General features: G+C 38.9%; 1 protein-coding gene across 3 annotated transcripts; it reads left to right on the top strand.

The window, feature by feature from the left end:
- The first annotated feature begins 2,955 nt into the window (after positions 1–2,955).
- On the top strand, positions 2,956–11,006 carry LOC119735932 (SPRY domain-containing SOCS box protein 3-like). 3 transcript variants are annotated; one of them, XM_038209886.1, is made up of 5 exons: positions 2,956–3,404; positions 3,796–3,937; positions 5,758–5,937; positions 6,982–7,161; positions 10,207–11,006. In XM_038209886.1, exons 2-5 carry the CDS (start codon positions 3,802–3,804, stop codon positions 10,431–10,433), a joined length of 723 nt encoding a protein of 240 aa, XP_038065814.1. In that variant the 5' UTR covers positions 2,956–3,404; positions 3,796–3,801; the 3' UTR covers positions 10,434–11,006. The 3 variants fall into 3 exon arrangements, with proteins under 3 accessions (XP_038065814.1, XP_038065816.1, XP_038065815.1); XM_038209888.1 differs by lacking the exon at positions 2,956–3,404 and adding an exon at positions 4,837–5,439 and having other exon boundaries at positions 3,808–3,937; XM_038209887.1 differs by lacking the exons at positions 2,956–3,404; positions 3,796–3,937 and adding an exon at positions 4,390–5,439.
- Positions 11,007–15,527: the final 4,521 nt, after the last annotated feature.

The following is a 15,527-nucleotide window of genomic DNA, read 5'->3' as shown; positions in this document are numbered from 1 at the left end:
GAAAGCAGAACTCACATGTACAGCAAACCCCTAAAATTCTGGTGACTTCTTATGCTGAAGCAGATGTGAGTGAAGTTTCTGCCTTGAATGACATAGGTTTGCTCACGAATATGGACATTTTTGCTAGCATAAAAACCCCAAAAGGCAGCAAAACACCCTTCAAATGGCAATATAAAGATTACTGATAAAGTTAAATAGGACACAAAGGTACATGTATATGTGATGTGATCAAGCTAAATGAGTCGTTTGTTGGGAACTTTCGTTTGGAGATTCAGGACAAAATAGGGCCACTTCATCACATCACTTCATCACATCTCTTGATGTTCCAAATTCCATAATTTTTGAACTAAAGATGGTATCAGCATGCCGTTTGCACAGCAGTAATGCTGAGATTGTGCTCTTTTCAAATCTGTAAAAAAGAAATTGTCCAGGGTCGACAAACGACTCGTTTAGCTTGTTCACATCACATATTTCAAGGATTACATCGAAAAAAAAAATAGTCCATTACATGGGCCCTTTAAAATGTCAAAAAGCACATGTACATTGTATTAAAATGAAATTGGATTTAACCAGGGTTTAGATTGAGTGAGACACTGTTTTTGTTGTATTAGTGTTGCACCTTACATTTCAGTTTATCTGTTTCTAACGTAATTAAAAAATGCATTGAGCCGGATGATCAAGTATTAAAGCCTCGATCAAATTGGACGTGCATTTTGCACTACCCAAATTTTTTCATAAGTTATGAATGTCAGCTTTGAGAAAAGTGTACAATTTTAAACAATTCTATTTTTGCTATTGTGTGATTTTTTTTTATATATCCAATTGGTTTGACAAAATGCTGTGTAAAATATTAACTGAAATGCATAAATATACTATTGAATCCCTGTTTAAATGTGTGAAATCATTAAAGTGTGACTAATCAACAATTGTGTGCTTAAATAAGGGCAGTATTATGAAGAATTCCATTGTTTTTAAGAAGTGAGCCCTCTTGTGCTTCTCTTGTGCCACTCACTTGTTTGTGAATGGCCATAAACTGGCAAGAGAGTATGTAAGGGTGCACACCTGTAAATAGGCCTAAACCCATCCGCCGAGCTCATGAATAAAATTGATACCCTCAAAATATTCTATATTAGAGAGTTTTGAGAGCCATAAAATTGGGGAATTGAAGAGATATGGTAATGTACCTCTGGCCCGGACTTGGGGCTCCCAATTCTGAGCATTTTGGATGCAGTTGGGCTCGAAAGTGGCGCTATTTTGCCATGTTGTGAAGGGATCGTTTTTCAAGATGGCCACTTTTCCGCAAAATAGGGGTCGTCTTCTTTGGGTGAGAATTCTTCGAAAAGTCAATGGTCAACCCAACAAAAAATGAACAGAAAATAAAAGATGACATGTTGATGGTCATTTTTCTGTACAGCTTAAATACCTGTGAGAGTTCTGAGTACATGTATTTTTAAAAGAATTTTGAAGTGCATTGTATGGGCATTTAGCACTAGCGTCTATGGTTATTTTAATGCAGGGGTGCACCCGTAATGTACTTTTCGTCCAAGTTGAAGGTGGAGCTGTTTTAACACAGTTTTGTAATAAATTTAATTTGCACCAAGATTTTCATGACATTCTCCTGGTTTCATTGTTTCTTTGTCTTGATTAAGTACTATTTGAGAAAAGTATTGTAATGCCTTTTTTAGGAACTCTTTCAGGGTGCAATATATTGAATCAGGGATAACCCCGTAGTTCAGAAATACAATTTAGTTTGCCCTTTCTGATGTCCCTTCAAGGATAGTTGAAGCATAGCCAAAGGAGTTATTGGCACAAGCTAAAATACAAGCAGATCAATTTTTTTTGTATTGAGATATGTGCCTTTTTTTTTTAAAAATCGGAACATGAATGAACGTTTAGAAACAATTATGTGCATCAGTGGTTTGCATGGGCGTCGTCAGCTTTTCCGGGGGGCAAGGGGGCGCTTGCCCTCCCCCCCCCCCCCCCCCCGGAAAAGCCACACACAAAAATGGGGGAAAGGGAGTGGAAAAATGGGGGAAAGGAAAGAAAAAGAGGTGTTTTTTGCTCTCCGCCCCCCCCCCCCCCACCCCCTCCCTTAGAAAAAAACCTGGCGACGCCAATGCTGGTTTTGAACCATGTTAAACTTCAACCATGTGCAAAAACTAGGGCGGCGCTCTGAAATTAAAGGGAGGATTCAACATTTGCAAACATCTAAAAACAAAATGATTAAATTATCACGAAATATCTTACTCGATTGTTAATGACAGTCTAAAGAGTATCCTGTAAAATCGTGGCTCCTGGTGTGCTAACATTTTAAAGAAAAATTGTATTTTTCCAACGCTGGTCGGCCGACCAGCGTCTATAAATTGCTCTGTTTCATCTTAAGTGGAGCCAGGGAACATGTTCATGGTTGGTTTTCTTGTATTTCCCAGCATCTCCGAACCCAAAACGTGAAGCAAGTCAGTTAAACAATATTTGGTATAACATAATTTATACTAATCCTCCAAATCCATTTATTTCTGAAAACTGAAGCAAAAGCAAATGTTGTACAACCGGATGAATAACAACTAGCGCCTTGACCAAGGCTAACATTCCCTTTAAATTACCAAGGCTAAGTCGTTGCGTCATTCATAAATTCTACCGGCTGGAACTGGTTTACTTGCGGTCTGCGGGTCACGTGGCATTGTTATGAGCGGGTAGTTTATGCCAAGCCACTCCTCTACGAAAATATTTAGAACAGCTTCAAAAATAAGCCAAAAAATAGTTTAGTCTGAAATATAAACTTTTTTCAAAATTTGTAAAAGTATGTATGATGTTCTGTACAAATCAAGTGTATTTTATGCTTAACAGAGCATTTATTTTGCCAGAAATATAGTTTACATTTTTTTAGTGCAGAGGGAGTAGTGCTGCTGATGGGAAGATCACAATTAGCAAGTAGTGGTGCATGATGAAAAGGGCCACGCATGCATATCAGCACGTAAACACACAACGGTCACAACAAATAACTACGTGGGCTGGTTCAGAAAGGACACTTTTCTGACGTCGTTATCCGAGTTTTACCTTTGACTAGGTCATGAGACAATGTCACTAGCAACGGTTACTGATTCACCCTGCATTCCACGCTTCGACTAGTTCGAGTGCTTGGAGATTTAGTTTCGTTTTGGCTCTAGGATCAGCTTGCATTTAACGGCAGTCGTCTCGCGTTCGCACACAGCTGCAGTTACGTTTCAGAGACTCGCCATTTTGTTGACCAGCGTTTCATGTATTAAATTTGGTCGGACTTTAAATTCGGTTGGTGATGTTCGACTGCGCATTTTACACAGTGCTTCAGGAGTACAGCAGCTGACACAGTACTGTGGTTGAAGTCTACACTTTATTTAATTGAGTGAGAACCACCATATCATCAGGTAGGCCTAACTGCCAGTGATAGGTAATTTAAAAAAAACAGGACGATTGCACGAGTTTACTTTTTTTGTGATAGTAGGCCTATCCCTATATTGCAATAGCCACTGAAATGGCTTCCATAAAAATACATGATGATATAGCCACTAGGTATTTAAAAAAAAAAACAACATTCCCTTTGATGATTTAAGACAATTTCTGAAATGAATGTTTTTATCTTTTGGTAATAATCACTAATATTCTCTTTGTTTTGGGTTTTTTATTTCGTTTCATGACTGCATGGTATACGAACAAGTTTCAAAGTTAAAATATTTAAATTATAACTTGGATCTGATTGTTTTTACCTAAAATCCAACCACAACTGAAATTTGCAGTGTTGCGATTTTGTTTGCTCAGAACACAATGACGTCCGTAGTGGAGTCAGGCCAGATGTCGACGTTCAGGGAATATCGACCAGACAACTGGTGCTGGGACCGGCAGAACAAATCATCCGATGTACATCTCTCCACCAATCAGCTAGCTGCATATTTCCATATAGGTAATGTTTACGCAGCAAATACTGGGATTACTTTAATGTCAAAATATTTAACCAAATGAGACTCTCTGTACACACAGGAGTTGACGTTGAAAGACAGTAGTACACATTTTAGGAGGATATTATTAATTTTACCCAAATTGTTATTTCTGGACTAGATTTCACATTAGTAGTAAAAAATAACCCTATATTTCTGCTGACTCATAAAAGTGTACATTAATATTAATATGTATACTTTAAAGATGCATTTCCCGTGCTATTCGAGACTCCCCTCAAGAAATTGATGTTTTTTGTCAATTACTATTTTCTTATTGATCAATTATGTAAATTTATTCACTTTTAAATGAGACATCGAACTAAAAAAATCAACCGACATTTATTGAATTATTTCTTAACAAAATTAGAATTATTGGCTGCCAGACTATAATTTGGCTCTTGTGGGGGGAGGGGGGGGATCATTTGTGCGCAAAGTGAAAGCCATTTTTCAGAGGGTTGCAGATGTCCAAAATCAGAATAAAGGAGTTTTTCGACGAAACATAACAAAATATAAAATCCCTTGGGAGAAAAAAATCAAGTTTTCAAGAGCACAGGGTATGCAACTTTAAATGTACGTAGATCATTTAGAAAAAAAAAGGTGTTTTTTTTTCATCAATGTGAAATAATGCTTGTGTGGCTGAAGATTTGTTAACAGATTTTGGGTACTCCTCTAACTCTTGAACTTCTTATGAAAGTTTTTCTACCATCTCCAATATTTCACTACATCAACCTTTGCTCTGGGCGCAGTGGTTGCTTAACCATCGATCCTTCCACCTTCATTAGATTTAATAAACATTCACCTATCCCAGAAATATAAAAATCTTTCAATTGGTCTATTTCTTGTGACTCTACTGCATGTTTACCAGGGGCTTCCTCTAGCGTCTAACACAGGTGAAGTGGAATCGCTCTGATCTGATCTTTTTCCTTTCGTCGACAAAGAAAATCGTGGAGATTCACAATGTGGTTATCCTGATTGAAAGAAGTAGCCACTACTCCCAAACCACTGAGGGCTAGATGCGATTGCAAGGCAGGCAGAGGATCAACCACTTCTGAATCGCCGGGTCAAGTTAGATTCTTCATCGAGTAGCTTGAGGTCAAAGGTGAACGTGGTGAAAGGGTATCGCGGGGCCTTCACATCCCAACAGCAAGAAACCCTTCATGAAGCCAACTAGTTGAAGCACTTAGCCTGATCATGCTGATCATCAAACTTCTTCAAAAGAACAACAGTTCCAAAGACCAATTTCCCGGATGTCATCTCCTTCATACACAGGAGACTCAACCATACTGCACATCCAGAGAAACTTGAGTCCTCTGTCCAGCACACTGCTGCAATCATGGTACACAAGCATTACGACCAACCGACAATGCCGTAACCTCTGTTTCCATGGTGGGCTCTGCCTTGAGCTGTTTCACCAAAATGTAATCGATGAAGTTGAAACCATTCTGTCATTGGTACAGTATGGTGCGTGGTATGTAGAAGAAAAAACTAACATTGGCCGATTTTGTGTATATTCAGCTTCTTTTTTGAAAAAGGGCGGATTAGTTCAACTGCAAAGTGTAAATTCCAAAATAAATCCCCAAATTAGACCAAATAAAGCATGCTGATTTTTGTAACCAACCTCTGGCTGTCACAATTAGCATACAGCCCTGTAAAAATTTCTAATCCGCCCTTGTTCCACACCAATTGTCTTCTGGGGCACTGCGAGGCGACCCGCCTCAAAAATCAACTTTTTTGACATTAGACCATAACGGCTACAACTTTTTCCCCTCTTGTTTTTGAACTCTAGATCCCGTGGAGGATAGTACAGGCACTGCGGGTGTGCGGGGAACACAGGGATTCCACGAGGGAGAGTTTTACTGGGAAGTGATCTTCACGGAGCCAGCGTTCGGCACGGCAGTCATGGTCGGGGTAGGAACCCAGAAAGCACTGCTGCATACCACCAACTACCAGTACATCAACATGCTAGGTAAGCAACAACCAAATTGGTTTTTTTCCCACAAATTGTTCCGTTGTTTAGTTCTCCAGTTTTGAGCAAATGAAAACCCAGTCCATCCAAGCCTGGGCCAAGAAAGACGTGTTGCAGTTCGAGTCCTTCATAAGTCCTCACAAGTTGATCCCAAGTCATCTAATTCCCCGAGTCGAGTCACAAGCTATTCGAATGAACTGTGACAAAGGCCTCCTCATTCCTCCAAAATCAACCAGGCGGTTTTGGGAGATATTGGAGGATTGAGACTGTATGCCATTTTTGTGCCAGTTGATTTTGGAGGATGCATTGTGTCATGGTCTTAAGCTGCACCTTGTGTTGCCTGTGCTTTATGGTCATGCATAAATTATGCATGGATTAAAGTAGATGTCATCCGCACTGCTTCTGGATATCATTGGCAATTCCTCATTGCATTGCAATGACTGTTGGAGGATTTTGCTTATTGGAGGATTTTGAGGCAGTGGTCACCCCTCCACTGAACAAATGCATGAAATAACGGATGATTTTGGAGGATTGGGGCTGTACAAACACGGCTGCTTTTTACATGGTGGCAATTGGGGGATTTTGAAAGATTGAGGATGGATCCTAGCCGAAAAGGCCTAGGTGCCCTTTTGCTAGGAACCATCCTCAATCCTCCAAAATATTGCACATGTCCAAATGAAGGATACCCAGCGCCTCAATCCTTCACAATCGTCAGACAGTCCTGCCTCTCAAAATGCATTCATCCTCAATTCTCCAAAATCCTCTTCTTCAAACACCATTCATCCTCAATCCTCCAAAACCCTCATGTGCTTTAACACCATTCCTCCAAAATCCTCCAAAATCCTCCAAAACCGCCAGGAGGATTTTGGAGGATTGAGGAGGGTTAGGGTTAATGTCTCCTGCTACTTGTGACTTGTGAATTGACTTGGATTTTCGTGTGACTGGACTTGTGATGGACTCGGATACAACCCAGCCACTGCCAACCTGACCTAACAATGACCAATGCAAAAAGTACAGCAAGTCTTATTTTCTCTCTTTGTTTAGGCATGGATGACCAGAGCTGGGGGCTGTCCTACAAGGGCACCCTGTGGCACAAAGGGACGTGCCGACAGTACTGCAAGCCCTTCTACGAGAACAACACCAGGATAGGAGTACTGCTGAACCTGTACGCCGGTACGCTGACGTACTTCAAGAACGGAGTCAACTTGGGTGTGGCATTTAAAGGTGAGTGTTATTTCAATGATGTTTTCTACAATATGTTTGATTTTCTTCCAAACCTAATGTTCAAATAGTTTACAACTGCAAAATGAAAATGTGATGTTGTGGACGTTGTACTGCACACTAGGGCCGTGCCGAATATCATGGACCAAATGTTGGAATATTCAGTCATCGACCGAAATATCCAAATATAATTTTATTTTTTTGATTCGCATATTCCAGGAGATAAACGAAAAATGAGTAAAATTTGCGTGGTTTTATTGCTGGTCGAAGCCACTCTTTTGTGCCTGATTTTAAAGCTTCCATGTGAGGAATACTGGCTCAATTTCTTCTTGAAATTAGTCAAATATCAGCCATTTAATTTGTATTGAAACAAGTTCTTCGTCAAATTTCTACAATGCGGTTGCATGTTTAACTTGCTGAATACATTTCAAAATGTAATATGTGAATATTTGATCAAGTCCAAGTTGAAAGAATCAAGTACTAAATAAAAAAAAATAAAAAAACTGCACAGCCCCACTGGACACGCAGAATACAAATTTGTAATTATATTTTCAGTGAATATGCATACAATGGAAGCATGTAATATTTGCATACAATGGAAGCATGTAAGATTTGCAATCATTTGGTTGGCTTTAAAAAACAAAGTCCTGAACTAGGATCTTACCACAATACAAAGTACTATCTACATGCACCATGTGTACAATCTGAGCTGCACAGTTTGTTGGCTGCATTCCCAACATGTTGAAAGAGCCAAAGAACAGATACATTAAGCCCCGCCCCAGGGTGTTTTGACCAATCACAGCTGTGATTATCGACTTAAGTCTGACACGCCCATACATGTACATATTCATGAGGTGCATGACTGGAACATGCAGTGTGGGCGGAGCTTAATGAATCAATCTATAATTGATTCAATATCATTACACACATCAAAGTCATGATCCAATCATGAATATATGCAAATTGTGAATGTTTAAAAAAAAAAAACAGGCAGTAGTCCACAGGAGTCACTTCGTGGACACAACTTTATTTTTTTTATGGTACTATAAATTTTGGAGGACAAAAGGTAGGATTGGCATTTTCAAGTACAAAAAGATTTCATCATCTGTGTTTGCAGATATATTGACTTTTCCACATGTCAACAAGGTTAAGTAAAGAAAGGAATTGACGTTGCAGTTAAAAGACTACATGGTGTGATTATATTGTAGTTTAACCCTTACCCTACTTGACCCTCCAACGCATGCCAATTGTGCCTCAAGAAAATCTCCTATGTTTTTTGCATGGCCCTCCAATATCTGCCATGTCATTTCAAGGGTAACTGGACAGGCACTCCAATACATGCCACAGAGAACAATGAGAGTCCTCTGATAACAAAGTGAGTGCCCCCAGCTGGTCAGTATCAGGCACCCTCCAGGGCCTCCAACTCCTGCCAATTGGAGCCTTCACTGCTACATCAAAGTATCCTCCAATAAACTGCAGCTGGAGGGCATTGGCATAACCAACTGACATGCAGTAAACTACCCTCAGAGAGTAAGGGTTAAAGGTCAAATGTGAGGGCATGCGATTGGTGATGTTGACATGGTACAAGCAAGGCCAGTGTAAACTCAGTGCTTGCTAGTGGGTTAAACGGGGCATTACGGCCTCAAATTCCCGAAAAAAAAATCATGTTTTGGATTGTTTACTTTTCGTATTTCAAAGGTCTGGCTGAAAGAAACTAACCTAATGTCTTACCGTTCCCAAGGAAATGCGAAAACACCTAGTTGTTTACATCGGACAAGGCGGACATTTTGTGGCATGTTTCAATAAATTCAAGCAGTGTCGATTCAATGTACCGTACACATTGTGTGTGTGTCACTGTGATTTTTGAAATGAGAGTGATAAGTCGGACGACTTTGTCGCGTAAATGTAAACGCACTCATTGATTTGTACGGGTATATAAAAACGCGCGACATAATTGCGCGACAAAATTGCGTATGTGTAAATAAAATTCAGGGAACTCGATCAAAAATGGCTTCTTAGTGAATAAGGTCTATGATGCCCAGTTGTTATTGGAATTCTAGGGTGTTTGATTTGGTCGGTGCGGTACATGTATCTTGCCCAATAAATGCCCTCGTGTATCAAATCCAAACCAACATGTTAATAATGTACAGGTACATGTACATGTTATTTTCATGTTAGTCAGAAACCCTGACTTCATCAATTTGACAGGTGTTTGTACACGTCCAATGAGCTCATCTACGGAATTGGGGCCTTAGTGGCCAATCACAACACAGTATTTGAGAGATTCAGCATTTTCATTCGAAATACGCTTTGAGCATTACCTATATTCATTCTTCACACCCAGTCACAGCTGATTGTGCATTCGTACAGGTTTGTGAAGGAACGCGCACAAAACCCATGGTGAGGGGTACGGACAAAGTTACACGTACACGCAGTCGTGTTCATACCGTCGGTCTTGGACGTCTTATTGTCCCTCTTTTGTTTGTACTCTTTTTAGGAAGACTCCTGTAGGTTTTGTACACGACCCCAATCGCGGACGTATGCTGGGAATCGTGGACGATAATGTTCTCTTTTGTTCTCTGGAATTGAACACGCCCACACATACTTGTTTCGTAATCGTGGGGACCACACACGAGTTGTCCCATGGTACTATGGCGACGAAAGACACTGTGGGGACAGCAGAAAGTCCCCATAACTCGGTCCTAATTTGCTACAATAAAAAACTTACCTAAAACGCGGTGATGGCCCGTCCATCTACACTGTGCATTTGAATGTTTTTAAACTAATGTATGTGTGTACATTTATTTATTTTAATGATGTGGTGCTTATATAGCACTTAATATCAAAGGTCTCAAAGTGCTTCTCAACTATTACCCCTGTTCATCAGGCCATGAGACCATTTCTTCTGCAGCAGCTCGAGATCAGCGCAATCTGGTCTCTCTATAGAGGCAAGGGGTTCGAACCAACATGCCACGGCGCATGAGTTGAACACCGTAACCACGAGACCACGTTTTCATTTTCAAATTGAATGCATTTTTCCATTGACAGATCTGCACCGAGTCGGCGAGGAGCTGTACCCGCTAGCCTGTTCCACAGCCGCCGAGACCGAGCTAGAACTCGGAGTACGCAGCTCACGCAAACTACGCCTGCAGGACAAATGCTTCTCCACCATCCTCCAGCACATCGGCCGCAACGATAACGACATAGATATACTACCCCTCCCGCTTACAATGAAGCATGCACTCAAAGAAGATAGACATAATGCTTGTCCTTAATAATAATAACCAGTGGGAAAGAATGTTGTATCCAGACGCCACTTCTTTGGTTGTGTACAAAGTCTATGGAGAGTCGAGTGCATTTTCAAAGTATTTTGTAACAAAATTAGGAATGTTTCTCAATCCCGGGTTCAAGTCTTTTCAACATTTTTGCAATGACTGACTGTTACAAAGATAATATATGATGAAAAAAATGGCGTCAGGATGCAACATTCTCTCCAACCGTTGCTATATATCCAAAGATGTTTGAAATATATGTAGAATCTCAATAAGTGTACAAAGAATTATAAGAAATATACGCAATATAACGGCATTTAAATGCTTTGGAATGTTCTCTTTTTTATTTAGTATTTTTGAGAAGAAAAACCTTGTGAAAATATTTAAAAGACAAAAAAATAAGAAAATGAGTTCAGTATTTTAGGTTTAGTTTCTTTATTCCTTGAAAATAAATGTATAGTCTTGTTACTTTTTTTTCACTAAAACAGAGCACCATTTGTTGTGCTGACTGGTTTTTTATTGAAAGGCAAGAACAGAAGTTTGGAAGTTTTAATTAATAAATGTTCAGGTCTTCAACATCTGCACTGAATGTAGGATCAATTTTAAAGCTTATTTTAACCCTAACCATCCCAAATCCTCCAAAATCTTTTTGTGTCAAGGCCTTGGGCCAGACCTTGTGTTGTTTATGCTCAGCCGTGCATAAATTTAGTCCTTGATTATCCTTGACATCCTCCGCACTGCTCCAGGATGTCACTGCCTCTGCCTCAGCCTATTGACAGACATAGCCGGAGGATTTTGCAGGATTCAGGCAGTGGTCACCCCTCCACGGACCATATTCAAGAAACAATGGAGGAATTTGCAGGATTGAGGCTATATGCTATTTTTCCACGAGGCCAATTGGAAGATTTTGCAGGATTGAGGCTACATCCTAGCAAAAAGACCTAGGGAGTTAGGGTTAAAGACAGGAATGCAGGAACATTGGTAATTACCCAGAAACGGACTTACCGATGTAATGACAAACACCCGAGTCAAATTGAAGATAGGACTGGTACCAAGTACCATGTAACAATTATTCCATCTGAAATTGTATTGTTAAGAAGAAAATCATTGAAGGTTTTTTTTTTTTTTTTAAAGAAAAGTGTGGCTATTCATAAGATGGAATTTTCATAAGATGAAAAGTGTGACTGCTGGCGCATTTTTTTTTTTTTTTTCACGTGCATCAGTAAGGCCAAAAAAAATAAATAATAGTTCTGCTTCCGGTTTCCCTACCCCAAACCATCAATTTCTACCTTTTACCCTTGACTACACGCGGACGCCTCCATGTGATTGTACACACAAAAAATTGGCCAAAAAAAAAAAAATGTCCTACCTACCTACCCTAATTTCAAATGCCATGTAATCGGAAGCAGAACTATGTTGTTGTTTTTTGGGGGGTTTTTTGGCCTAATGGAATCCAGTTCCAAGACCCGATGAAAATTGTTATGTGTTTTCTGTATGCTTTATTTTTTATTTTTTATTTTTTTTCCCATTTTATTTTAACAGGCTTTTGGAAAGGACAGTAATCATCACCAAAGTTTTCCTAATTTTTTTATATATGTTGATGCATATTCATTTGTTTGGAATGATTAATTATATGATCCTTCTTTGTAGAATAATTAACTAATCTGGTCCTTTTCGGTACTGCAAGGGTCATCTGTGTACAAAATGTTGCGGTATTGAATTATAAAACGATTTCACAACAAAACCTCAAATTGAAGTGTGTTCATTTATAAAAGTCTAAAAATAATCTGAAAACAAATTACGCACAAAAAAATATACTTCGTGCAGAAAACAAATTAGCAGTCTTGCGCTGGGTTGAAGATATTATACTTGTAAATCACGTAAAATGGGATAATTTTAATCTGACAAATTCTGATTCGATTCATGATTTCTCACTTTTACATACACCAGTGAGTACTCAGGCAATAGACAAAAGTTTATTCATTGTAAGGTTTGGTGCACCTTAAAGTTATGCTTAAAAATTCATGCTGTTATAAGCATGTTGTTTGCACTGTGACTCCAACAAGAGTATTATATTAACAAAAGTGGCATTCCCCTCGCTTAACAACAAATGCGATATTTTTTTTCTCTTAATAAATGTTCAACTTGTATATTTTATTCCAACCCCACCCCTCCCTCCCAGTTCTTTTTTTAACACTTTTGGGCTGTCTGCAACCCTCTGAAAAAAAAGAGGTTTTATTTTTGGCACAACCAGATCTGCATTTTGTTGGCAGACTGGTTCCAGGTCCATACAATCAGTGTCGATCCAGCCAATCCCGCAAGACTGGACTTATTCTCAGGCCACAAGTAATTCACAAGTTGTAAAGTATTAATTCAATAACCAACGTGGGCCGATTTCATCAGTAGATGTCTCAAATGAATAACATTTGTATTGCTAGAAAAATAGCAAGTTATAGAAAAAGAATGTTTATTTTGGGATGAAACTCGAAAATAGCATGGGCAATGCAACTTTGACAAAAGGGCAACACACACATGCAGATTTTAACTTATATTTTGTAAAAATGTGTACAGCTGAGATCGATTTTGTGCAACAGTTGTGTGGTGCCCTTTTCAAATATTAACTTGAAATAGTTAATATTTAATTAGAAATAATGGAGTCGAGTAACCTTGTCTTTCATTATAGGCAGTTTACTCCCAAAAAAATTAAGTTCAGTTCATTATTTTCTACAATAGTTTGGAAATGACATTGTTAACTTAATTTTAGAAGCTGAAATTTATGACAAAAATATGTGTGAGTATGTGAAGTATGTACATAGAAATATATTTTCCAACATCGGGCTTACAATGTTATTTCCAAATTGCAATTAAACGTATCGCACAAGTGATGTGCAAATTACCTCAAGATTTGCTATTTTTGTGTTAGTTTCTTCTGTTTTTGCCATTTACTACTGCTGGCAGCTGATTTGATGTGTCACCAGTCACCACACAATGAGCATTCTAAATAATGGATCTTAATGACATGCACTATCTGGCGGCGTTGAGTTCACGAACACGTGAAGGCCTATTTCTAGAGTTGTTCGCGATTTGGGGGACAAATTCGTGGCAGTATCAGGCGGAGTTTGAGTATAACTCCATAGTCGTCTTAAATTGAAAGTTTTCCTGTTAATTGTTCATAAGGTCTTAAACAAAATCATTAAAATTCAAAAAGAATTGTTGAACAATTCATTTGATGTAACCAACAGAATAGAGTGTGATTAAAAACTGCAAATCTTGGGTCTAATTTCAGACGATAGGTCATAAATGTAGGAATTGAGAGGTGAAACTTGAAAGCATATGTATATTATTAGTGGTTTTTTTCCAATATATTTGATATTGAAATTTAAAAAATGCAAATTTTCAAATATCGTTAGCCGCGATTTTAAGTATCTGTTGGGAAAAGTAAAAAAATTTTTTAAAAAAGCTTAAGGAATTAGACGGGGCCGAGACTCGAACCTTGGTCGCTTGATTTGGAGTTCTGTGCCGTACCACAAAGGCAAAACCAGCTTTTAAATGCTACGCGTGTTCTGCTAGATTTTGACTGAAGTATTGCGTTTTCTGGTGCATAAACACGTAGAGGCACATGTACGCTTAGACGCAACACAGTATCATAACAAAATAATGCGTTTGATTTTGTAATTTTATAGTAAATGAAATTGATTTCAGGTGATAAGAATATGATTCGGAAAGGATAGAGGGTGTAAGGTGAACAAGTCGCATAATTCGATAACTCAAAACCGATGCAATACTTCGTTTCAACACGAAGCACACGTGTTCAACGGATGCAGGGAAGCCCATTTCTTTTGTTAATTTCCTTTATTCGATCCTGCGTTAACAATAAAATGTTTTCCATTGAGGGAATCGGATTAGAGACCTCGATCTTTTTTCACGCTGGAGTGCCTCTGAATGGGGAATATTGAAGCGGAAAATCACGAAATACAGCACTTAGGCAGCGTTTTAACCCACAAAATTATACTTTTTGCAGAGGAAATTGCATACTGAATACGACTATAGTTTCAAAATGCGAAAAATCGCCGTATTTAAGAAGTCGATGTAAAAATTTTGGGCGATGCAGTGCAAAAACTTTCCACTTTCTAACGTAGGTGGCGCTATTTATATTTCATGTGACGTGCACGCACAGTACATCGGTGTTATGTTGCGGGACCTCTGATCTCCCCTTCCCAAGGCAAGGGGAGGCGGAACTGTTTTTCGGGGGGGGGGCTTAATTATAAACTTCTGAAATAAATTATTACATAAAATAGTTTAATGTAACATCTTATGTGTATAAGTTCTTAGATAGTAATAAAATGAGTGAAATCTCTAATACCAAGGTCTTGTACATAAGAACCTAGGGATGGGGGTGGGGGCCGCCGGGGTGGGCGGGGTGTTCGTTTGACAATTAAGAATGAATGTTTTTTAATCGGGTAAGGGGCGGATATTCAATAAATATTGCGATACACATAACTTATTATGCACAAAATATAAGCCATCCACCGCCACACACAAATATAGCAGGCTAGAAGTATTTTTGATAATGCTGTATGTACGTGCGTGCACTGTGAACGGAATAGCGCCACCTACGTTGGGAAGTGGAAAGTTTCTGCATTGCATCTCCCAAAATGTTTACCTCGACTTCTTAAATACGGCGAATTTTCGCATTTTGAAACTACAGTCGTATTCAGTATGCAATTTCCTCTGCAAAAAGTATCGTTCTGTGGGTTAAAACGCTGCCTAAGTGCTGTATTTCGTGATTTTCCGCTTGAATATTCCCCATTCAGAGGCACTCCAGCGTGAAAAAAGATCGAGGTCTCTAATCCGATTCCCTCAATGGAAACATTTTATTGTTAACGCAGGATCGAACAAAGGAAATTAACAAAAGAAATGGGCTTCCCTGCATCCGTTGAACACGTGTGCTTAGTTCTGAAACCAAGGATTACATCGGTTTCGAGTTCTCGTATGACACGATTTTAGTACAGTTTACACCCTCTCCTTTCCCAATCAAATTCTTAACAATGAATCAGTTTTAATTCCGATATAATCACTGAATCAAACATATGATTA

Source organism: Patiria miniata, unplaced genomic scaffold, assembly GCF_015706575.1.
Source record: "Patiria miniata isolate m_02_andy unplaced genomic scaffold, ASM1570657v1 HiC_scaffold_29, whole genome shotgun sequence".
Taxonomy (NCBI): Eukaryota; Metazoa; Echinodermata; class Asteroidea; order Valvatida; family Asterinidae; genus Patiria; species Patiria miniata.
This window is presented reverse-complemented; position numbering and strand designations above follow the sequence as displayed.